General features: G+C 41.6%; 1 protein-coding gene across 1 annotated transcript in view; it reads right to left on the reverse strand.

Annotated features, from left to right (window-relative positions):
- Window positions 1-11,989: 11,989 nt before the first annotated feature.
- The window catches only part of LOC126416937 (uncharacterized), a 67,278-nt gene continuing 52,875 nt past the window's right edge, over window positions 11,990-26,392 (reverse strand). Inside the window, exons 4-5 of the mRNA XM_050084818.1 lie at window positions 12,161-12,253; window positions 11,990-12,109 (exon numbers count right to left, since the gene is read on the reverse strand). Coding sequence (XP_049940775.1) covers window positions 11,990-12,109; window positions 12,161-12,253 — 213 coding nt within the window. The remainder of the gene's footprint in view (window positions 12,110-12,160; window positions 12,254-26,392) is intronic.

Here is a 26,392-nt window from a genome sequence, read left to right on the forward strand (position 1 = left end):
TAACATTCCCGAGACGTCGGGAGTATATGATGCTATGCTCTTGTTGTGACTGAAATCTTATATGCTAGATGGGAGGTATGGTGAATTACATCTTTCATGTATTAATATTGTAAAGGATGTGATTCGGGTTTTGACAGTAGCAACACGCATTTTTCCAATAATTGTTTTTGTTGCTATCTGGAAACTTTAAATGCTTTCTCACGTGAGAAATGTGGATTACAGACAGAAGGGCCTCTGACTTACTGTCATGGACTGTGCGGCTGGTACTGGCGGAGGTTCGAGTACTCCCTCGTGCATGGGTGTGTGTGTTTGTCCTTAGGATAATTTAGGTTAAGTAGTGTGTAAGTTTAGGGACTGATGACCTTAGCAGTTAAGTCCCATAAGGTTTCACACACATTTGAACACATCTTTTTTACTTCCTGTGAGCAGATAACTACTTGTTTCAAAATTATAACTTCAAATTATAGTAGGAGTACTTTGCATGCAAAGTAAAAAGTGGAAATTACTCTATGATACAATCTTGGTGTGTTTTTGCATGTACGTACACCATTTTGCAGAGGTTGGATATATATAATGATCTGATGAGAAACTAATTGTGACGAAAGCTATTTGATAACGGCAGTGTGTCATATTTTAATTCCATAAACTTACGATCAGCCAACCACTTGGTTGTATATTCGATTGGCTGAATGGGCTAGGTTGTAATATACGTGATCTGTGAGTCATAGTTTACGTATTTGATCCATATAACTCACTGTTAAGTTCACTTAATACAAATTCAAATACAAAATTAATGATATGCTACATGCAATTTAAATAAAAAAAAATTCTGTAGAATTTTTCTCTTAACTCTTTTCTCCGGTAATTATGGGTTACTCTTGTTTCCAACTGATTACGGAATTTTTATGTATTGGATGTGTCTTACGTCTAGTGAAGGACGTAAAAAGACTGATCCTAAACTGAATTTTGCAGACTATGATTTTTTCTTCTGAATATCACGCAATAGACCATTTGGGACTGCATTAACACTAATTGATAAAAGATTACTTATATCAATTGTTCGTCAGTCATAATCTGCGGTAGTTTCACTTCTGACAGTAATTCCTAAATATTTGGATGTTATTTCGTAGTTATTTGAGAGTTTATCTGTCTGTATTCAATATCACATGGTGGAGGGTTGTTGAGTTTGCTTCACTCCCGTCACGCTGTTGCCTCTCTATGATATTCCATATCTTTGAGGTATATTATTAAAAGGAATGTGGTAAGAACCTGGCGTGCGTCTCACTACTTATAGTACTTTGACCGAGACATACGTGTCCCGCGATAAAAGTCGGTTAACTCCGGCTTCCACCATAATTTCAGTGTGTGCCAAACAAAGCAGAAACAACTGATTAATGGTGGAGACATGTCTCTCGCAGACACGATGGCTCCAGCACAGAAAAAAAAATTGGGAACTGATACTCTGTAAGTAGGCTGTTTAGGTTTTTATGTCGGTAACGCCACGTAGCGCTCACTGACTGTGCTGTGTGCAGTCTATGGCTGATTTGCATTGTTGGAATATTTGCTTTTGTAGTGTTGGGCAGTTGGATGTGAACAGCGCGTAGCGTTGTGCAGTTGGACGTGAGCCGCCAGCAGTGGTGGATGTGGGGAGAGAGATGGCAGAGTTATGAGAGCGGACGATCCGGACGTGTGTCCGTCAGAAAAACGAAATTTGTAAGACCGGATGTCATGAACTGATATATATATATATATGTATAATGACTTTTGAACACTATTAAGGTAAATACATTGTTTGTTCTCTATCAAAATCTTTCATTTGCTAACTATGTCTATCAGTAGTTAGTGCCTTCAGTAGTTAGAATCTTTTATTTAGCTGCCAGTATTGGCGCTCACTGAATGCAGTAGTTTGAGTAACGAAGGCTTTTGTGAGGTAAGTGATTCATGAAAGGTATAGGTTATTGTTAGTCAGGGCCCCTCTATTTTACTGTTGATCAGAATAAGTAAAGAGAGAAATGTCTGAGTACGTATAGTTTTGCTCAGCTGTTTGAAAATCAAATAACGTAAAAGGTTTTCCAGCAGAGTAATTCATAAATTTTTCTAAGGGGATGTTTCAACTCATTTACGCCTCCAAGCGCTAGCCTGACGTCAGCCGAAAGTTGACAGGCTGCTGATTAAGTAAGCATTTACGTCCGTGGCAGTTGTGTCGACGCCAAAGGTGTTTACCAAAACCGTGGAAGAGTTAAGACACTTTCGAAGAATAATCAGAACGGTAAGGGGAGAAACGAGCATTCGCTCAGGTCTCGTAGGCTAACGCCAATACTAAAGCTCTCATTGTCTGCCACTATGTTCTGTGAATCCCAATGGGGCTCGTAAGACAAGACGAGGGGACACGAGTGAAAAATTTTTTCACTTACAATTGGTAAAACAAATAAGCACGAGCTCTGATTGGCTGACACGTGTTTTTGGTGGATTATTTTTGGCGAGACGCAGAGATAGAGAAAAGAAATGTACAGAGAAGAGTTCGGTTTCATAGAGCGTCGGAGAGAAGATTCGGATTTGGAGAGCATCAGAGAGAACTCTTGATGTCAAATATCGGCGGATGCCAGCAGTTTTCTGTTTCTGACGATGGAGAGCAGCTGGGTTCGTTCGGTACCTGAGGCGGCAGCAAGAATGGTGAGTATTCGTGCCGCAGTGTTAGGATTTAACTGATATCAGCATCGTGTAAAGTTTAGGAACTTTGTGACCAATTTGGGGTCATTTCATAGTCGTAGTCATGTTACTTAATTTTTCGTTTCAATTCTTTGTAATTTTGGAACTCAAGGCTAGTTACAGTGTAACTTTGAGTTACCATGACTTGCTCGTTATCTCGCCTGGTGCACATATTAATTGTAGTGCTCTCCTTGGGTGATGAAGTGATTTCTGCCACATCATTTAAAGTCGATTCAGACACAATCTCTGGAAGTACTGCTTATTTTACACTTTGTTTCTCAGTAACTTGGAGATCCACCATACGTGCATTATTTGTAACTGAGACTTCATGTACTTCTTGTTAATTTTGAACGAAGACATTTGCCATGTTCAGGGTTTTCCATATATGCAGATATTTGTAACGAATGCGCAGTAATCGAATTCCTCTGGATATCATTTCGGTAGTTCGTCAATTCTAGGTTACTTGATTAGAGATTAACGAAGGCCATGAGCCGTAAGTACATGGAAGGGACATTATTTCTTATAACAATTCTGATGTGAAAATCTTCTTGAAAATAGGAGATAGCTTCTGATGAATCTATAGGCCATAGGATATATTCCTTTATTTCGTATTCGTCATTGCTGCTCAGGCATTTGGCAACCCTCATGTTGAGTCATGCATAGAAACAAACAGCCACAGTCTACTTACTTCTCTCACATATTCTTCAGTTCCCGACTTCTTTCATTCATCTAACCCTGCCAAGATATTGTGCCTTATTCATACAGTACTAGGCCTCTTCCATATTGTGTGGTTTTAGTGCAGAAAAAGTGGGGATTACTGAAGATCATTAAAATGATAAAAGAATAACCTGATTGGATAGAGTCAAATCTTAGCTGGGCAGTCAAGAATAAGGACACACATACACACACACACACACACACACACACACACGCACACACACGCGCACACACACTTGTCGAGTTTTACAGAATGAGAGCAAGAAAACATGGATAAATGTCTACAGTATCAGACCTTTCTCCGATTCCTGATGTGAGACAGGGCCTACTTAAATTTCTTCCAAAAAGTATTTCACGACAATTAGCGAAAATATATAGTCTAATTCAACCTGGCCCTAGGTACATGTGAAGCGAAAACCAACAAGCCGCCCAGTGCCAACGCACTAGTGTCACATTAGCAGGAAATGAAATATACTAAAATACTCTACTAAAAGGCGAGCTTACCGATGTTCCGTTATTCTTGCGCCTAGAAAATCGATACTGGAAATAATTTTTAATAGTTTGGGTGTACTGCACTGTTTTTAATGCTCGTATATGATGGTAACGTAATAGGCGTTTTGGTTGAAATCCTACACAGCTAGATATTATTTTATTAACCACCACCAACGTAGCTATGATCCAGACGAATAATTTAAGTAGAGGGGAAATTTAAGTAATTTTCATGTAACGAATTAGTTACCTCCAGTAAGCACAGGTAATACATTCATTTAATTGACTGCATTCAAGTTTATTACTTTCGTTATTCAGTCTGAGCGTAATTTGCCACACTGAAGTGCGCCATTTATAATTAACAAATTTTATTGCACTGAACTCGCTTCATAATCTGGATGTCTTAGTACATCAACCGCTACTTAAATGATTTGCCTACAGTTTTCTTAACGAAATACACTGCACAAGTGTTTCTCAATAAAGTAATGAAAAACTGATAACCGTTGGCAACAACTGTACTAGAATAAAGGCTTACTGTGTTGATATTTACATAGGGTGCGAGGGATACTGATGACACGTGAACCTGGTAAGACGTGCATCGTTGCGAAGTACCTTATCGAATCGGACACATATTTTTACAGATGACGTTGATAAGTACATAGTTGGAGTAAATAAAAGGAATGTATTGATTACAGAATGAGATTTTCACTATGCAGCGGAGTGTGCGCTGACATGAAACTTCCTGGCAGATTAAAACTGTGTGCCGGACCGAGACTCGGGCTCTGGACCTTTGCCTTTCGCGGGCAAGTGCTCTACCAACTTTTTTTTCCCTTCATTTTGTTCGTTCTTGATCGTTGTGTTTGGTTGCTGCGGACGTCACATGACATCCGATCAAGTTCGTTTGTTAATCCTTCCACTCAGTTTTTTATTACAGAGGCCAGGGAGCTCTCTGACCGACCACGCTGAGCTACCGTGCCGGCTCTCGGGACCTTTGGCTTTCGCGGGCAAGTGCTCTACCAACTGAGCTACCCAAGCACGACTCACAACCCGTCCTCACAGCCTTGGAGCGAAAGACAAAGGTTCCGAGTTCGAGTCTCGGTCCGGTACATAATGTATTGATTACTTCAATAAGCGGAGTAATGAAAAATACTACTAAAATACACTGCCGAAAAAAATTTGTACGATTGGAAAAACGACATTGATTTAGATCCGACGACGGCATGTGCTACCTGGGACGAGATGTGACTGGTACGACTCTGTCAACCAACAACTCTTACAGAACTACGAGAACATGTCGAGCATGCGTGGTATAACGTATCTCAGGGCAGCATTCGCCATCTGTACTATCGACGTGATGTAGGAGTCGCCTACATTGCCGCCTGGGGAGGCTAAACCACGTACTAATTCGGAGGTTTAAGCGTGAGTCGATACCTGGTACGTCATAACGGCTTATACTATTGATCTGTAGATGTAATCATTTCATGTAATCCATATACACTGTTGCAAAAATAAATCTTGAGTGAATTGGAAACATCTAAAAGTGTGTACTACTAATTTTTTTCAGCAATGTCGAGGAGACTGTAGCGGTCTGAAGACAAGATGGTCAAGAAGCCTATTTGACGATAACAGGATTTTCGTTTCACCATGAAAGGTAGGTACTTTTTTTTACTCGCATATTCTCATTACCGATAGTCTGCTTCTCTAATTTTGAAGCATTATTCACTTCGCTTGTGCCCATCTATTTCGGTAAGGCTTATTCTTGTTCTTTCCTATAAATCAGTAATAAACTACGTGCCCTTACCTCCACTGCCAGATTGACAGCTCCGTGACGACTCAGTATGTGTGCTACCAGCTTACTCAAATTGTACCACAAACTAATTTATTTTTTCCAAATCTGCTCTTTAGGTTTTTGGTCTACCAATGTAATAATTAATGTTCTTCTGTAGCACTACGTTCGAAAAGCTCCTATTCAATTGTTGCCTGAACAGTCTATCATTCACGTTCCACTTCTGTACAATCTACACCACCAGAAAAAGACTTCCTAATAGCAAAACTCATCCTCTAGTTTTAGTGTCCCATTTCTTAATTTAATGCCCTCAGCATACATTCAACACAGTCCATTATCTTTGTTTTACTTTTGATGATGTTTATCTTACAACCTCTTCTCGAGGCATTATGCATTCTGTTCAACTGCTCATCTAAGTTCTTTATCGTCTGTGACCGAAACACAATGTCATTGCAAACTAAAAAGTCTTTAATTATACTCCTTGAAATTTAATTCCCTTACAATATATTCCTTGGTTTCCTTTACTGGTTACTCAGTGTCACCGTTGACTAGTTCGTAAGATAGGCTACAACCCTGTCTCTATTCTTTTTCAGTTAATGGTTCCCTTTCATTTCCTTCGACTCTTACAGCCGCAGTCTCGTTTCTGTACAAGTTGTAGATGCCCTTTCGTTCCAGTATTTCATCCTTGTAATCTTCAGAATTTTAAACAGTATGTTCCAGTCAACATCGTGAAAAGTTTTCTCTAAATCTACAAACGCTATAAATATAGGTTTGTTTTTATTAAGTCTATCTTCTAGGATAAGACATTTGTATAAATAATTCTGTGTTCACCAGACCAGAGATCCTGTTCATCCTTCACCATAGTTTACTAATTGCTACTGTATCTGACGTCAACCAATCCGTTACATTCTTTGACCTCTCTACCTGTTTAAGGGATCCAATATAACCCGCACTGATACTTAGAATGCCAGATCCGTTTCTCCTGTTGACAACGTCCCGATTAGTGTCCACCCGGAAATCCATATGGGAGACTCCGCCGTAAATCATCATCATCCAGATGGGAGAGAATTTTATTTCTGGAATATTTTAACTGGGAGAATGTCATTATCGTTAAGCTATACCAAGTGCCCTTGGGGAAAAAATTAGGGCTGAATTTCCCCCTTGCTTTCAGCTGTTTGCAGTACCAGCAGTCATCCTGACTGGTGTATGTGGAGCTTCAGGAATCTCATGTTTGTCTTGCCTCTCCACAGGCACCCCTCCGTTGTGGTAGCATCAGTAGTGTGGCTATCTTTGTTGTTGAGGTAGGAAGAGATTCCATCTCGGCATGGCCCATTGTTCATAGGGATTTTTATTGACCAGAGTTGTACAGTCCATTAACATATGAGGAGATTGTTCATATTATTTAGCTAAGCATCCACATCTTCATAAGGCGATTTCCAGTGTTACTCGCATCACACAGTAAGTATCTACAGGTTGTTTCGGAATTCCCATTACAAACTCCTAGGACTTGTAGAAGGGAGAGCATACATTATATTTTGCGCAGGAACACGCGTCCAGAACTACACCGTTTCTGTTCTATGACGGTTTCAGTTCAGATGTGTAATACGTCCACATCTGCTGAGGAAAAGAGAAAAGTCTGAGAGTTTCCTGTCCTGGTATGCCATATGGTAGACAGGATGACGTGTACTACGTCAGATGGCCACCTGATGTCACTTAACATCTACCTCTCTGCAAGACCTATCTCATGCCCGTGCATATCCGATGCACTAAAGATGGTTCAGTGCACGTTTTCAGAATACACAGACATACTTCTTGTGAATGGCGAAGCTAAGGTTAACAGAAGAGCTGCTGGTCGGCTGTATCGCGAACGTTTTCCGCAACGTAGCATGCCATCACACAAACTTTTTGCCCAAGCTATGCAGCGGCTCTGGGAAACAGATACCTTCAGCGTGAGGAGGTAGGACAGTGAGGTTCCACAGCAATGATGCGCATCTAAATGTGAAGAAGATGTACTGCATTGCGTTGAAAAGAACCTGTCAATGAGTACTCGAACAGTTGTATGGGCAGTGGTTATTAGTCACACTATAGTCTGGAACGTTCTGCATGAGCAACAGTTACAAGTGTACCACTTAGAAAAGGTACATGCTTTGGATCCAGCCAATTTTCCACAACACGTTGCCTACTGCACGTGGTTCCTGCACTCTGGCATCGACGCACCCCTGTTTCCACACTGAGTACTGTGCACAGATGAATGTAATTTTGAGCAGTGGCATGCCCCTCTCTCACCTTAACAACACTGTCAGTCAGATTAACATTCATATTTTAGGTCATGATCTCGGTGTTCCCCAGTAGTTCATTTGTTATGTGAGGTTTATGACATTTTTACGGGGGGGATTATGGGCAGAATGTTCTTATAACTGCACGTGTAGCCCGTTGAGAAATTATACTCGAGAGGCCATAGCAGAGGCGATGGAGAACAGGGAGAGAGGATCTGATGGCCATAAATGCTGAGTGCAGCGACCTGGCCGTGTGAGAGATTCTGGGAAGCAGTGCACAGTGAATTTTACCTGCTTCTTGCAGAAGCTCCCTCCTTCTTTCACTTAGCGTCAGACAGAAGGGATGACACAGTCAGAGTGGCTGGAGGCAGAACTGAAACCCCCCTGACATTGATACAGACGGAGGGGCTGGTGTACGCATTTAGTGGAGGCAGAACTGTTATCCCCCCTGTCCCCTGACACCATGAAGTCGCCAGGTTCTTTTAGCTATTGGTGAAAACATATTTCACAGGCAAGAATGGAAAACTTTTCAGCTTTCTTTCAGAAATTGGAAATCATTGGCTTGGAAAGACTAGATCACTCCATAAATGAGGAAAAGTGGTCCTGTCCAGGTAGATGTTTCTTGCCAAAACATGGCCATCCTCACCATGAGAACGACGTCTCCCTAATCTAAAACCATTTTTTTCAGATAAGAGAGATTTAGAATTGCTGATTGGCTCCTGTTAGGATATGCAAAGTAGGAGCTTGTCCCCCCTCCCCCTCCCCCCCCCCCCCCCCCCCAACGTGGAAACTCCAGTGGTGTGTCTGGATTGGCTACCAGGCCAACAGAACAGTCAAAAGGGGAGATTCAATTAGATGATAGTTTGATTGGTTTGTGCAATGTGGAGGCAGCTACATTTTTGCTGATTCGGCTCCCAAACTGAGGGTTGGCGGAAGGTGGTTTGCTTTCTTCATCTTCTTATCCTCCCCTGATGGAGAACTTCAGGTCATTCCCTAATGGGTGAGAGTTGTGATCTGTATCTTTTGTGGAGAAAGAGCCAGTGGCAGTTTCCAACTGTACCGACAGTGGAACTGTATATCATCTTGGAGATATCATGAGTCATGAGTGTGGCCTTATTCGTCCTGAGTGGGCAGTCTGACGTTTGACGATTCCAGCACGCACCGTTGTGCCTGTGAGTCAAATTGATTTGGCCAGACCAGCGAACGAGTACACCTCACACTGAAATCCGCCGGGATTTCAGGGCTCTGATAGGAAAAGTTTCACGCGTTCTGATAATCAGAAAGCCAGGAGGCGTAATTTGTATATTTTCGTGGATGCCTCAGAACATACAGCTGCCTCAGTGCAACGCTCCTTGCCCACAGCGCGCCTTTTTCTGCTGCCACCTGATTCGAGGTAAAAAGGTAAAGTATTGCTGCATTGGAATAGGGTTGTTAAATGATAATCACAGTTCGCTGTTCTCAGGTGAACCATAGCTTATGGTATATTTGATCATAGTTGATCCCATCTGAATAGAGTTGGGCCTCACAGTAGATTAAATTTTAAAAAAATCAGATTGCATTGTGAAAGGGATTAATTCATTGAAGAATTAATATAGCTTCCAGCCAATGTATTCTTTGCCTATCAAACACACTTTCTTAACTTATCTGTGTTAGTCATTTCTGTATAAGATTTATCAGCTAGTTCTCCAGAAAGTTGTAGTTACTAAAGGTTTAATAAAAGTTGTCTTTATTTGTAAACTTAAATACGCCACTGTTCTCATTCATAATCCCTCAGGTATTCATTGTTTTTATTTTATTGTAGTGGTACATGGGTACAACAACAATTTAAGGTTCATTCTTATTAAATTAGTTAATTTTATCATTAATTTGAGTTCTGAAAGCAACCAAAATGCCACGAGTAAATTCACTAATTTATTTATAAAAATTAAGGATGTACCACACGATTTGAAGGTTATTGCCAAGATAATATTTTTCTTTATGAAAAGATAACAACATTTAGCTTCACTAAGACATATATTTATGATTAAAGCAAGTGACAGCTTACACGTTCACTAGGGGCTGGGTTCTGGATTAACGAAACAGCCATGTTTCGGCAGCGGAAAACCTTCATGCCACGCATGTTCAGGGATTTCAGCACCGGCTTGATATTAACAAATTGGCAGTTATTCTGGACGGTCATGTGACTGGGACGTACCTTTGAAAGGTGGCTACACTGAGTCACAGCGCCAGAGATTGCGCCAAAGATTATTATTCCGCCGCCTCCACTGGTGCAGTAGTAGTTCAGAGGTTGCCGTGGGCAGTTCTTGTTGAGAGGTTGTCGAGAGCAGAACTAGATCAGAGGATGTCGAGTGCAGTTGTTGTTCTGTTGGGCGAGAGAGTAGATGCTGTTCGGTTGGTGTAATGTATAGATGGAAGATGTTGCAATGATCACAGTGTATTTTTCGTCAATATATACGGAGGTAAAAAAAAAATTTATTTCACATTTCTTTAATGACAGTGCCTCTTGGTCACAGGTTCAGCCAACAAAGCATCTGGCTCGTGTTCATGTATCTGACTTGTAATTCTGGTTTCTAAGTGCAATTACAGTATTTCTGGTTTTTTAATTAGTTCATTGTAAAAGGTGTTTAAAATATCTTGTCGTATTGAGGAAGAACCGTGCCAGATACATGTACGTTGAATCACGCTACCACACACAGAACAGTTACACTTGTGCTTTGTTGATTCGTAGCTTTTATAGTTGCAGGGGACTTAATTAATCAATTGTGTTAACGAAAATTTCTTGTCATTCTTTATTGTTATTTCATGCAGTCAGATTGCGTACTAATACTACTCAGGGCCAACCGGTTACGAGACACCGTAACCGGACACACAGCTACTAAAATTATTGCATTTTAATTAAGCCCCCATGCACCTTCTTCCACTCAAGCTAACTTGTCCTGTGTACTTGATCTTCCTTCCCGTTCTTGGAAGCTGTGCCACTGAATGTCCGTCAGGAAATGTGATTTCAGAATGATGGTGGACCACGTGAATTCTCAAGTGCGGTTCGGAGACATCTCAACAGGCGATATGGTGAACGATGGATAGGTCGAGGTGATCCAACCATGTGTCCTCCGCGATCGCCGTATTTAACCCCTATGGACTATTTCTTGTGGGTCGTGTGCAAAGTTTTATTTGCAAGATTCCTGTAGAGACAGAGCAATGTCTATTGGCTGAAGTTCTGGCCGCTGCACTAGAAATTAAAAGAGATACCAAGTGAGTGGAGGGTGTGTACCAGAATATGTTTCGTGGGTACAATGTCTGTAACAACGTCGGTGGTCACCACATCGAGCGGCTGTTTTAATGTGTCGGTACCGTTCTGTATGTACAGAGTGCGGGGTTCTTTTTTGTTTTGGAATAATGGGAAAACATAATGTTTAAATTTTAATACTTAAAAATGTGCTTAAGTAATAAGTGGATGTTTCTTTACGTTTCCTTTTGAATTGTTATCTGATAATTGTACTGGGCGAGGCCAAATTCAGTTTCCCAAGCAGAAGTGAATGAGTTGAACTCTGCACTGAAACCATCGTAGAAGAGACACAGTACGTTTATGAACATGGGTTCTAGTTCAAAATGGTATACACTGACACCCTCCTACAAGTCCTTGGAATTTGTAACGGGAATTTTCGAAAACCCTTTTAATGAGGGCCACCAGCACGGAGAGTATTCTAAGCACTATGGTCGCGCCACGCTGCAGAGGGACGAGCGGCACGGCAAGAAGGAAGTGCCCAATGTGCATCCGTAAAACGCGTAACGAGCTTCTAACGGCAGATGTCACTTATCTCACGGTTAGCGAGGTAAGTGAATAAATGTTTGTAGTACAGACTACAAAGTCGCTACCAGCAGACAACCTTCGAACTGCTGCGACATCTCCTGTGGCACACATATAAGATATAATCAAAAGTACTGATAAACGTAGATAATTTTTTTTATAAACGAGTACACAGAACGGACAGTGGGAGACAAGAGCAGAGGGTCAGCTGGAGCGCTTGCAGAGCACGGCGATGTAGCAGAAGGCGCCGCAGCGCGGCATAGGCTGGTTGGCGAGGAAGGCGCCGCCGTCCGGGGAGAGCGCCTGCACCAGCGGCTCCGGGGGCTGCAAGCCCGCCCCCGCGCCGCTCCCGCCGCCCCCACCACCGCCGCCCGCCCCCGACGCCTTGGACGTCAGGCCGCTGGAGCAGCCGCACACACCCTTCGCGGACTCCTTGTCGTCTCCTTCTGCGTCCAAGTTGGCGCCCGGCTGGACACAATCCACCACATGTCGTATCGGTTTTGCGTTCACGCTGTAGGCTAGCACACTATATAATTTGGTTCCTTTTTATAGTTCCGTCCCTCGAACGGTAAAAACCAACCCTTATAGAATCACTTCGTTGTCCGTCTGTCGGTCTGTCCGATTGTTAAAAACCCTTATTCTCAGGGACGGGTAGACCTGTCAAGTTGAAATTTATATCACATACTAAGGTATATGGTTCCTTTGTGGTGTAAAACACGTGTTCTTCTAAGTCAATGAAGTCAAAAGATTCGGCCGTTTATGCCACATGTTTTGATATTGCAGATTCACTCATCAAAACTGATAGCCTTCCCGTTGGCCTAGAATCATGAGATTTGGCAGGAAGCAAGGTTTTACAGTAAAAGTAAATGAAAAAATACGAAAACTGTTAATTTATAATCAACTCACAGGAAAAAAATGTCAGTTGTTATCCGACTGTTTGTCCATCCGATGGTTAAAAAACATTTATTCCAGGAACAAGTAAACCTATCAAATGGAAATTTATGTCACGTGTTAAAGTCTATGGTTCCTCGGTGGTGTAAGACACTAAATTTCGATGGCAACGCAGCCGAAAGATACGACAATTTATGTGACATATTTTCATACTTGCAGCCTTACTCATCAAAAACCTACAGCGTATTTCCCTGTGACCTGGAATCATGAAACTGGGCAGACAGCAAGGTTTCACAGTACAAGTAAAAGAAAAAATCCGAAAACTGTTAATCTGTAATTATCTCACACGAAATAAATTTTTTTGTCTTCTTTTTATCCGACTGTGTCCGTTGACCCCTGTTTCCCATTAACGGTTAGACCTATCCAGTTGAAATTTATATCACATACGAAGGCTTATAGTCCCTTGTCAGTGTCCAAAATGTAAGCTTCTATGTAAATGAAATCAAAAGATGTCACATTTTTGATGTTTGAAAACTCACTGATCAAAACCCAGAGTGTACTTCCCATTGACCTAGGATCATGAAACTTGGCAGAACCAAGGTTTCAAAGGACAAGCAAAGAAAAAATTCAGAAAACTGTAAATCTGTATTTATAGCACACGAAAAAATGTTTATTTCCTCATTAGTTATCCGACTTCAGACGTAACACTAAAATATTTTCGAAAGACTTGGAATTCTCGGGACCGATACCATGCCATTATCAATGTCGATAACAGGCAAAAGGCGTCGAGAGACTCTGTTTCCGGAATGGATGCTCGCACCTGGCCAATTTTTATGTCATATACTCGCTGGATACTGCAAGTGGTTTCGAACTGAACATTGTCTGGTACACAAAACCCTAGAAATTCTGATCAAACGTAAAGGCTGTCAGTGATACTAAATTTAGCGCCCACACACTCATAGCTGGCACACATACTAAAACTGAAGGCAGTAAAGCAAATACTTTCTGAACTTCTTTCCAAATTTTCGTTTGCTAAGAGAGATACAAAGGTACTGCCCCAGTATTACTTTTGCACCACTGCAAAGATACAGATATTAGTGTCATAAATGTTGAGAATCAGATAAAATCGCTATAATGAAATAAGGCTGGATGGAATCTTGTCAGTTCCTACACAGAATGTGCAGCTGCGTTAGCATCCATTTTAGGGGTAATAAACCGTAGATCTCTTAAGCAAAGTTACTGTAATCAATGATTGGAAGAAACGCACAGGTAACACTCGTCTACAAGATGGGCAGGAGATTAATCCACAATTCTATTGTCCAATCCATTGATGTACATATGTTGTAGAACCCTAAAAAGTATTCTGAGCGTATCTTCAAGACAATAACATTCTCCATGTCAGCTATCATGAATTACAGAAACATAGATCAGGCGAAATCCAACTTGCTCTTATTCCTCATGACATCAAAGAGCCATAAATTAAGGAAATCAGGTAGATGCAGTTTTTGCTGACTTAACGAAAGCATTTGACTCGGTTCTACACTAGCAATTATTAACATACGTGGTACTGTACTCTGAGGCGACAAAAGTTATGGGATAGCGATACGCAAATATATAGATGGCGGTAGTATCGAGTATACAAGGTATAAAATGGCACTGCATTGGTGTAGCTGTCATTTGTACTCTGGTGATTTATGTGAAAAGACATCTGAGTGATTATGGCCACACAGTGGCGATTAATAGACTTCGAACACGGAACGGTAGGTGGAGCTAGATGCATGAGACATTCAGTTTCGGAAATAGTTATCGAATTCAATATTCCGAGATCCACAGTGACAAGTCCGACAACAGCAGATTTCAGACTTTACCTCTCACCGCGGAGACCGCAGCGGCTGACGGCCTTCACTTAACGACCGAGTAGCGGCGTTTGAGGAGAAGTTGTCAGTGTTAACGGACAAGCAGCACTGCTTGAAATAACAGCAGAAATCAATAGGGACGTAAGACGAATTTATTCCTTCGGACGCTGCAGCGAAATCTGCCGTTAATGAGTTACGACAGCAGACGACCGACACGAGGGCGTTTGTTAATAGCACGACACCGTCCGCAGCGCCTCTCCTGGACTCGTTGGACAGTTGGAAAACTGTGGCCTGGTGAGATCAGTCCCGATTTCAGTTGGTAAGAGCTGATGGTAGGGTTCGAGTGTAGCGCAGACACGAAGCCATGGACCCAGGTTGTCAACAAAGCACTTTGCAAGCTGGTGGTGGCTACGAAATGGCCTGGGCTGTGTTTATATGAAATGAACTGGGTCCTCTGGTACAACTGAACCAATCATTGACTGGAAATGGTTATGTTCAGGTACTTGGAGACCATTCGTAGCCATTCATAGGCTTCGCGTTCCCAAACAACGATGGAATTTTTAGGATGACAGTGCACCATGTTGTTCACGACTAATCAGATCATTCTGCACAACTCGAGAGAATGATTTGGTCACCCAGATCGTCCGACATGAATCCCTTAGAACATTAGCGGGATATACCGAGCGAGGTGGCGCAGTGGTTAGACACTGGACTCGCATTCGGGAGGACGACGGTTCAATCCCGCGTCCGGCCATCCAGATTTAGGTTTTCCGTGATTTCCCTAAATCACTCCAGGCAAATGCCGGGATGGTTCCTCTGAAAGGGCACGGCCGACTTCCTTCCCTAATCCGATGAGACCGATGACCACGCAGTCTGGTCTCCTTCCCCAAACCAACCAACCAACCAACCATTAGCGGGATATAATCGAGAGGTCAGTTCGTGCACAATATCCTGCGCCGGCAACGCTTTGGCAACTATGGACGACTGTGGAGCCATCAGGGCTCAGTATTTCTGCAGGGAACTTCCAACGACTCGTTGGGTTCTTGCCACGTCGAGTTGCTGCACTACGCCGGGGAAAAGGAGGTCGGACATGATATTAGGAGACATCCCATGACTTTCGTCACTTCAATGTATAGGGTTGTTGTTGCTGTTGTGGTCTTCAGTCATAAGACTGGTTTGATGCAGCTCTCCATGCTACTCTATTCTGTGCCAGCTTCTTCATCTCCCAGTACTTACTGCAACCAACGTCCTTCTGAATCTGTTTAGTGTATTCATCTCTTGGTCTCCCTCTACGTTTTTTACCCTCCACGCTGCCCTCCAATGCTAAATTTGTGATCCCTTGATGCCTCAGGACATGTCCTACCAACCGGTCCCTTCTTCTTGTCAAGTTGTGCCACAAACTCCTCTTCTCCCCAATTCTATTCAATACCTCCTCATTAGTTCTATGATCTACCCATCTAATCTTCAGCATTCTTCTGTAGCACCACATTTCGAAAGCTTCTATTCTCTCCTTGTCTAAACTATTTATCGTCCATGTTTCACTTCCATACATGGCTACACTCCATACAAACTTTCAGAAACGACTTCCTGACACTTAAATCTATACTCGATGTTAACAAATTTCTGTTCTTCAGAAACGCTTTCCTTGCCATTGCCAGTCTACATTTTATATCCTCTCTACTTCGACCATCATCAGTTATTTTGCTCCCCAAATAGCAAAACTCTTTTACTACTTTAAGTGTCTCACTTCCTAATCTAATTCCCTCAGCATCACCCGACTTAATTCGACTACATTCTATTATCCTCGTTTTGCTTTTGTTGATGTTCATCTTATATCCTCCTTTCAAGACCCTGTCCATTCCGTTTAACTGCTCTTCCAAGTTCTTTGCTGTCTCTGACAGAATTACAATGTCATCGGCGAACCTCAAAGTTTTTATTTCTTCTCCATGGATTTTAATGCCTACTCCGATAGGGTATGAAACAAAATTTCTGACTGGGTTGGTGAATTTAATCTTGGATGGAAAGTCATCGACAGAAGTACAAGTAGCTTCAGACGTTCCCCAAGGAATGTGTGCTCAGACCCCTGTTGTTCATATTGTATATTAATGACATAGCAGACAACATTACCAGAAACTTAAGATTGTTTGAAGGTGGTGCAGTTTTGTATGCTACTAAAGTGCTTTCTGACAAACGGTGAACAAATATCCAGTCAAATTTTGATGCAAACATTGGCAACTTATTTTAAATTCTCCGAAATGTTATACTGTGCAAAACGCAGAACAACGGTATCTTACGACTACATCAGTGTTTCACGATTAGAATGGACCGTCTAGGAAAAATTTCTGGGTGTGAGATTTCGTAGGGATCTAAAAAGGAATGACCACAAAGACAGAACTGAAGGTGAGGCGTGGTAGATTTCATTATAGCGGCGGGATACTTGCAATAGCAGTCAATCTAAAAAAAAGAACTGCGTCTCATAACAGAATATTTCATAAGATTGTGGATCCCAGTCAAGATAGGACTAATAGTGGACACTGAATGTAGGTTATACAAAGAATGGTCATGTGTTTAACTTACGATAATAACGAATAGTTTGTAAAATCTGAAATGGCAGACTTTTGAAGAGAGACAAAAATCATCCCACGAAAGTCTATATAAAAAATTTCTAGGGCCACCTTAAGTGAAGAATCTGGAGATATTTTTCATCCCCCTACGTATAGCTCAATTAAAAACCTAGCAGACAGGATTAGACTCATTACAGTATGCACAGAGGGGTTTAAGCAGCCATTCCTACCGCGCTCCATATGAAATTGCAACTAGAAAAAACCAGAGCATGTGCTACCACCCCAAGTACCCTCTGCCATGCAATTCACAACGGTGTAAGAGTGTTTGTACCTGTACATGTAATCTAGCTACGACCAAGTAATACACGGTCCAGTAACGTTAATGTGACCACCGCCTATATCCGTGTCAACGTGCAGTAACAACTCATAGACAGCAGTTGGCAGCAATTGCAGTCGAGGGTATATAAAGTGATTTGGGGTGGCACGGAAAACGGTGCAGTCGATGTCATAATTCGGAAACGGAGAGGTTTACCTGATGTCAAAAATGGGATGATCATTGACTTCCGGTCAAGGGTGAAAGAATTTCCGAAATGACTAAGTGTGTACACTGTTTGCTTGCCGACGTGGTTAGAGTATACCATGCGTGGCAGTATAGTGCTATCCAAAACTAGCGCTGAGGCAACTATAGCGCACCAAGGGGCATAGCTCACACAGGTGAACTACGGCTGCGAAGATGTGCACGGGTGAATAGATGTGCAACTGTTGAGTAACTGACCGCCCAGACCAACCGAGGGGCTACCAACAGTGTCTCCTGAATGACCGTTCAGCTTACGTTGCTGCGTATGAGCTTCCGCAGCTGGTGCTTGGTTCAGGCACCACGCTGACTGCTATTCATCGGTGATGAAGGGTGAAATGTGCACAACAGCAGAGCATCTGGACGTACATCGAATAGCGACAGGTGACCTTTTAAGAGGAAACACGTTTTATGCTCCATCGGATAGATGGCAGTTGGCTCGTACAGCGTGAAACGTCTGAGAGAAAACATCCTGCAACAATCCTCGGAAGGGTCCAGGACGAAGGAGGGAGTGTTGCGATCTGAGGAAAGTTTTCGTGGCATTGCCTGGGTGATTTCGTAATTATGGAAGTGTGCACCTATCCTTTGGGACCATGTCCACCCCTACATGCAGCCTGTTTTTCCTCAGCACGGACGCATCTACCAGCAAGACAATGCAACGTGAGACACAGCTCGCAGTGTCTGTGCGTGGTCCGTAGGGCACAAGGATCAGTTCACCGTGCTGCCCTGGCCATCAAACTGCTCGGATGTAAACGCAGTCAAGAATCTGTCGGACCACTTCGATCCAGCCGTACACATCAAGAATCCTCAACCGAGAAATCTAGCGCAGCTATCTACAGCACCGGAGTCGGCGTGGTTCCACTCCCCTGTTGATGCTCTCCTGATCCATTGACTATGTTCCTGCACGCCTCGCAACGATCCGCGCTGCAAAAAGTGATTATTCAGGCTTTTGACAGGTGGTCACATTAATGAGATTGGATAGTGTACGTTGGAAACTATTATTTAAAAATATAATTAATTCCTTTTAAACGTTTTTAGTGACATTATTAAGTGAAATAATCATATGGGACAAAAATTAGTCATCCTTAGGGCACCTCACGTTAATACTTCGTAACCCAGCCTGTAGCCTTGATAATGACCACAATTCTACGAGGAAGAGAGAGAACACAATTTTCTTCAGGTATGTCGTGTCCATCTGAGGGCACTCATTGATGGTCAGATCAAGGGGAACGACCAGACTGCAGGCAAGTTGACTGAATGTTATCCGCTGTTCTAAAAAGATCCAGACATTTTCTGTATGGCTAAGATCGGGAGATATCGCGCTCCATTCGAGGTACGGTAAGGTGCCTGAATACTCGTCAAATCAGGAACGCATGCATGCAGCCCTGAGAACATGACTCTTGCCATCTTTGAAAACGTGAGCGTCCACAGCATACTTATCTCATGAGGTAGATAAATGGGCAACATTTCGTAACCGATAAGGTTGAAACAGATATCCTCGCTCTTGTTTACGGCATCCTTGAATGAATAGGCGCAAGCTATGACGCGAGAAACACCCGCAAAAGTCACGGAGCTACTTTTAACCTGAACTACATTCTCCACTCACTGCGTGTTAACCCTCTGAGTCTCTACAATATAACTTTAAATTTTTTCACTTAAGTAATCTTTATTGTTATGGTAAGCAACGAACACGAGAAGAAACTGGCAATAAATGTACAATCAGTTGTTTTAAGGAGGTGGTTGCACTCTGAAACAAATGTAAAATTTTTCATAAAATTAACCTCTATTATCATAGTAAGCAACGAACGCAATATGAAATAGGCAAAAGGTAAATAATCAGTTTCTTAAGACAGTGTCTTCACTTTGGAACCACTGGGACATGCAGTTTTCACGTGTTATATATGAAGGTAAATTCGCATTTTTCCTATACAAAATCCCACATCTCGAAATTTCCATGAACTCATAACACCGAAAACAAATTATCCTAAATAATAACCAAAAATGGGCCTAAAACTTAATAAATTTTGTGTCACAGCTAAATACTGTCCCAATGGTTTCGTTTCGATAATAGTCATAAAGGCAGTACTATAAAGTCAAATTTACGTTACAATAACTTAGATATACTTACTGTCGCTATCAATGATCCCCTCAATATGGCCACTACAAAATACCGCATGTCAGAATCTCCTACAATCGCGTACGTCAATCTCAGCGCCGACTGTTGCTTTGAACGCTATAGGTGAGCCCTACAACGCACTACATTCGCAAAAGTACTTCAGTATACCACTAAAGTCTCTGTTTTGCAATATCATCGGTTGTTACGTGCGGAAGGCCCTGGTACTTTAGGCTGAAACCATTGGGGTTCAAAGTTTTAAACGCTTCTTTGTACTTTCGGTGCACTCGACGCATGGTAGGGGAGCGAGGGGCTTGTTGTAACAGGGGTAAGCTGTAACAGGCTCTTTTCACTAGGATCTTAAACTTTATTAGCGTATTTCTTTGACTCGATTTGACCTATAAACCGCGCCGCATCGTGTTGCAGTAGCCAGTGTCCCGCCGGCCGGCGCAGTGAGCGGAAGTGTGCAGGCGCATCACTTTTGCCAGGTAATATAAAATTGTACTGTCGTAACATTTTGGCTTGCGTTATTATTATCGACTAATTGCTAACTTTCTACATCTTATTTACATTCAAATTTATCTATCGCTGATAATGTGTAACAGGTTTTCGGATTGCTAAATTGTTTAAATAGTTATCTTGATAAATGTTAAAAATCATACCATGGGGTTAGTTGTAAAAAAATCCCGGGGCTTGTTGTAACGTGTTACAACATGCCCCACGTTATGATGTAGTTACCCATTTTTTTCCTTTCTTCTAGAATGAGGGTGTATAAAAGAAAGTCAGAGCGGGCAACACAAAGCCAAGAAGTGTAGGAGTTAGCGGCAGCTGAAGTTGTAGAAAAAAAATGCAGTATTCCGAAAGCTAGTCAGACTTTCGGATTATGTCACGTCTCTCTTTATAGATACATACAGAAAAAGAAGAATAATGAATGTTTGAGAGTTGGTTATGTTAAGCTTAGACAAGTATTTACTGCAGAAGAAGAGGGTAAGATGGCTTCCTACCTACTCAAGTGCGCCGAAATGTATTTTGGACTACTTCCTTTAGAAGTAAGGAAACTAGCTTACCAATGCGGTGTGCAGCTTAATGCTAAAAACATTCCTCCTTCTTGGCATCAAAATAACATGGCTGGTACTGACTGGTTCCAAATTTTTATGCGCAGAAATCCATAGTTAGCTTTAAGATCACCAGAAGCGACGTCGTTCAATAAGACTAATGTTAATTCATTCTTTGCAATATATCAACAACTTCTCCAAAAATATCAGTTTAATGCTTCTCGAATATTGATGACACAGGGGTCACAACGGTTCAAAAATCTAAGAAAATAGTAGCTGCTCGTGGCCAAAAGCAAATTGGAGCTATCTTATCGGATGAGAGGGGAACTCTTGTAACACTTGCTTGTGCCTCTAACGCTGCGGGTAATTTTATCCCACCGATGTTCGTTTTCCCAGGCTCAAATATAATGAAATGTTTATTCGTGGTGGGCCTCCGGATTGCATTGGAGCTGATAATTCCTCTGGATGGATGACCGAAAAAGAATTTATAATTTTTATGGATCAATTTATCTAACACGCCAAACCCACCAAGGAAGAGCCAGTTCTATTGCTACTTGATAACCATAGCTCACACGTGAATATTGGAGTTGTTGAAAAAGCCAAAGATAATAATGTCATCATGTTATCGTTTCTCCCGCACTGCTCCCACAATTCGCAACCTTTAGACGTAGGAGTGTACGGCCCTTTTAAAAATTACATAAATAGGGCACAGACAGCAAGGATGCACAACAATCCGGGGAAAACGATGACAATATATGACATACCAGGTATTGTGAAAGAGCTGTTACCGCTTGCCTTAAACCCTGCTAATATGATGATTGGATTTAAAGCTTCTGGTGTGTGGCCTTTGAATGCTGATATTTTCCAAGACTCCGACTTTGCGCCATCTTATGTTACTGATCGTCCAGATCCTACACAAGAGCCAGATGTCGTAAATGTCACAGAAAATTTATCATTGAAACTTGAAAATCCAGAACCATTAGATTCTGCACCTGAATTAGATATCAGCACCACGGAAATTATAAGCCAAATCTAAACTGCGAACAAAAGAACTCCGAGTTGCTCCAGTCTACAAAAACCTTTTTCGCCATCGAAGATTAGACCTCTACCAAAGGCGCCACCAAGAAAACCTAATACAAATAGCAGACGCAAAAGAAAATCTACAGTATTGACGGACACTCCTGAAGTAGAAGCTTTACAAAAGGAAAATGAGGAAAAGATGAAGAAAAAACAGAAAAAAAGATGACAAAATTAAAGGAAAAGGTAAAGGAAAGGGGAAGGGGAAAGGCAAAGGTAAATCAACAAAACATAAAACAGGAGCGGACAGAGTTAAAAAAAAGATTTTATGTTCAGAATCAGAATCTGAATCAGAAGAGTGGTATTGTCTGGTATGTGGTGACGCTTACACAGATTCAAATAAAGAAGATTGGGACGAGTGTTGCATTTGTAAGATGTGGGCACATGTAGGATGTGTTACAGGAGACCCTATATCTTTTATTTGTATTAATTGTAGCTCAGATGAAGACTGAATTTAATTATAATGAAACCCACCAAATGTTGATTCGTATATAAGTGCAATCTTTGTTAGATAGATACTAAAAAGAGATAATTACGAAGCATACCTTAGATGTAAATAATTTAATTACTTACTGTGATTTAAAAGTGCCATGATGATTATGATTAGAGTTTTTTTTTTTTTTTTTTTTTTTTTTTTTTTTTTTTTTTTTTTTTTTTTTGTCGTCACGACTTGCCCTGGTAGACGTTACAACTTGCCCCAAGCACGAGGTAAGGTGTAACACCGCACTTCTTCTAGCAAATAATTGATTGTAAAATGATGACCAATAGTTATGGTATTATTTTTACTTGATTTGGTAGAGGAAGAGTTACAGCATCCATCCATCTTTATTTAGTAGCAATTTCATCAATGGATTTCAAGATATATTAGTTTTCATGAAAACTGTTACAACAAGCCTCTCGCTCCCCTACTATTTCAAAAGGGTCAAAATCGCAACTCGTCACATCATACTACACGCTTACAGTGAACTACTATCCAGGCTGGGTTGTGTTTGGTCCATGAAGAAGCGCAGCTTTATGCTTTGCTTTGGGAAATTGCCGTTTGACAGGTACACGGCTCCAAATACCGCAGCACACTTTGCAGTGTCCGCTCGGAAACTGTTTCAGGTACACACGAATCCACTGAGAGCAGCAATAATTCTTATCGGGTTTGAAAGCGACTGTCGTTGAGAAGACATGAAAGTCGTCTCCTGACGCTACCATTTATGACCTGTTTACGACCACTGTCCTTATGCTGAGTTACACGGTTGCCAATCGTACCCACCATTCTCTGTAGACTCGTCTGACAGTCCGTGCTGGTACACCAACAAATCGTGCAACTCCATTCACTATGTGTTCATGGGCACACCCTAACACGAAGTCTCGCTACTGACGTTCTCTCACGTGTCCACCTCGACCCATGTTACTTTGCTGATTCCATACAAACTACTGGCTCAAACACACCGCTTCACTGCCCTGCTTTACTTTAAAGGTGGCGATTCACATGGTTACTTGGTACCAGTTCTACACTCTCTAGAACGTTCCAAATAAGCGGTGTGCTCTTTTACGGGTGTGGTAACTATTTTATCAGATGAGCCTATCCATTGTGCTTATAGAAAATCAATTGTGGAGAACTTTAAAGAGACGTCACGGTAGTGATACTTAGGAGATACGGATATGGTTTGCTACGTTACACAGGAGATGTGCGCCAAACGCGACAGAGTTACAAGTGAATGCCGTAAAAGGCAGATGAGTTCACACTGCTGGGGTAAAAGATCTGAGCTCGATATGACTTTACTCGCTGGGCTGCTAAGACTTTCACCTGCACCAATAAAATGAGAGGATATGCTCACTTTAGATGGATGAGAGTCAACAGGGCGACGAATTTTGACAATATGTGAGATGATAATGTCGTATCGTCTCTCAAGCTATAGCTAATCCAATATTAAAACTATATTTACCTTACTCATTTATTTAGAGTATACTTATGATTTCCGGAATAAATTCGAATTAACTTCATTTGTATGTTCACAGAACTATATTGTATCTGGTCGTAGCTCCTTTATTCTGTCGCTGGACCAATCGTTTAATAATCCAGGACAGAAAGAAGGTCAAAATCTGCCGTAATATCATATGTCTTTAGACAATGGAGAAAATAACACAGTCGATCGCAAAATCCGTCGTTTTATGACAGTGGACGTAGATTTCAGCTATTTTCCGTTACTGCGGATCTATATTTCAGCTAATTTTGCATTTATCATCAGTGCTTTATAGGCAGTCATGTAGACTCAATGTAATTACAACGACATATATTCCCATATAACTTAGACATATACGAGCATTAGTCAAACTCAATAATATTTTCAATGCTGTATAACCGCACATTCCCCAAGGAAAGTACAAATTTCAGAAAAGTTTGATTTTATTTGCTGTAGCACAGTATGAAACTATACATATTCATTCGTATTTATTGAAACTGATGTTCATAACTGCTATTAAAATATTAATATTGTTAGTGTTTCAACGGCCACACTGCCGGAAAAAAATGGAATACCCAAAAGGAAAATGTCATTTTATTGACAAATTGGGTGACAAGTAGTTCATCATTTTAAGAGAATATGATAAGAAATTCAGATCGAAGGGAACACACGTGACACCGTGAAGAATGCCCAAACAGTCGCATCAGTCCACAGTGTATCCCGCTCTGGCGGCAATGCAGGCTTGTGTTATTGCATGCAAACTGTCGTAAAGGTGTCGAATGGCTTCCTGTGATAGATTGTCCCAAGCATCTTGCGTCTTTTGTTGCAATTTGGTACTTCTACTTGCAGGCCCTGTAGAACGAGTGCATTCCCACTTGATCATGTTCCACAAGTGTTCAGTTGACAAGAAATTTGGTGATCTTGTTCGCAAGGGCTGTTGTTGTGCACCATGAAGAACAAGTTGCGTAGCAGCAGCCATATGTGGACGTGCATTGTCGTGCTGAAAGAGCACGTATCGTTCCCGTGAGAGAAATGGCGGTAGTACGGAGGTAATAGTCTATGCAATATAACAGACACTTTTTACATAAATGTGCAGAAACACCAAACGTGACTACGAGTTGTAACTGACGGCTCCCTACACAATGAAGCCTGGCAAAATACACTCCAGAATAGGCAGCTATGCCATACACGTGTACGTTCATCACTTGCATATAGACACAACCTACTCTCATCATCACTCAAGACAGCAGAGCGCCGTTCCACCCTCCAGTCGACCATTTCCCGACACCAGAGTAAACGTGCTTAGTGGTGTCGTGCTCTTAGTGGTAGCCTTGCCAAAGGCACATGTGATCTTAATGCTGCTTTAAGCAGGCGGTTCGCCGTGATCTCTGATCACATAGCAAGTGCAACATGTGTCAGGATTGTTTCCGCTGGATGATGTTTGGTCGACCACCTCTGCTCACACATTGCGTCAGTCTTGACGTGCGTCAGTAGTACATGGACGTCCAGCACCTGGTCTACGACGTGCGAATGTTCCACAGACCACTGCTGAAAGAAGCAACACACCAGCAATAAACTATGCTCAACGTTTGCAGCAGTCCGTCGGTACGTCCGTCGAGCTTCCTACTGGCCCATAATGCTACACCATTAAAATAGCTTAAGGTCTTCAATGGGAGTAAGTAATTGTCGGTGAAGTGTGGTTTTTACACTGGAATGAATGTTGCAAATGCTGTCCACCTCTAAATTCTGCACAGTTACTACCTGCTGAGTCATCACAAAGGGTATACAGACAGTCCTCCTCAGCGCCATCTAATCGCCGATGATTGTGATAAATGAATCATTATCACTACCAACCCTCAGCAAACACTTATTACACCCAGATGCCAATCCTTGAGGATGCTGCATTATTTTCTGGCAGTGACTTCAGGCAATTTCAACAATGACTTCAAAAGTGGGTTTCACAATCAATTATTTGCTTTCCTAACAATGTGTAGATCTGCGAGTATTGGCAATTCCGACGATAGCAGAAAAAGTGGGTTTCACAATCAATGATTTGCTTTTCTAACACTGTGTAGATCTGCGATATATTATTTTAAGGAGAGAAGACTGCGTTTGTGTGTGTGTGTATGTGTGTGTGTGTGTGTGTGTGTGTGTGTGTGTTTGTAAAGGGAGCTAAAATGTCTTAGCAACTGTGTGTGTAAATAATTTCATTAATACAGTACAGTGGTGGTTGATCCAGGATGGGATTATTGCCTAGTTTTTACCAGGGAAATACAATATCCTGTATTGGTGGAGGTACTTAGATGACATCCTCTGCTTGACAGATCAACCAAAAAATAAAATAGGAAAACATGTGGACATAAACACATTAGACAAAAGCATAAAGTTCCCCTTAGAGACAGAACAAGCAGACAAAATAAACTTCTTAGATACATCCATTAAAAAGAAAAATAGCCAACACTTATCCAGCATTTACAGGAAAAATACCATGAAAGACACAATATTACATGGATCATCTAAGC

This window comes from Schistocerca serialis, chromosome 8, assembly GCF_023864345.2.
Source record: "Schistocerca serialis cubense isolate TAMUIC-IGC-003099 chromosome 8, iqSchSeri2.2, whole genome shotgun sequence".
NCBI lineage: Eukaryota > Metazoa > Arthropoda > Insecta > Orthoptera > Acrididae > Schistocerca > Schistocerca serialis.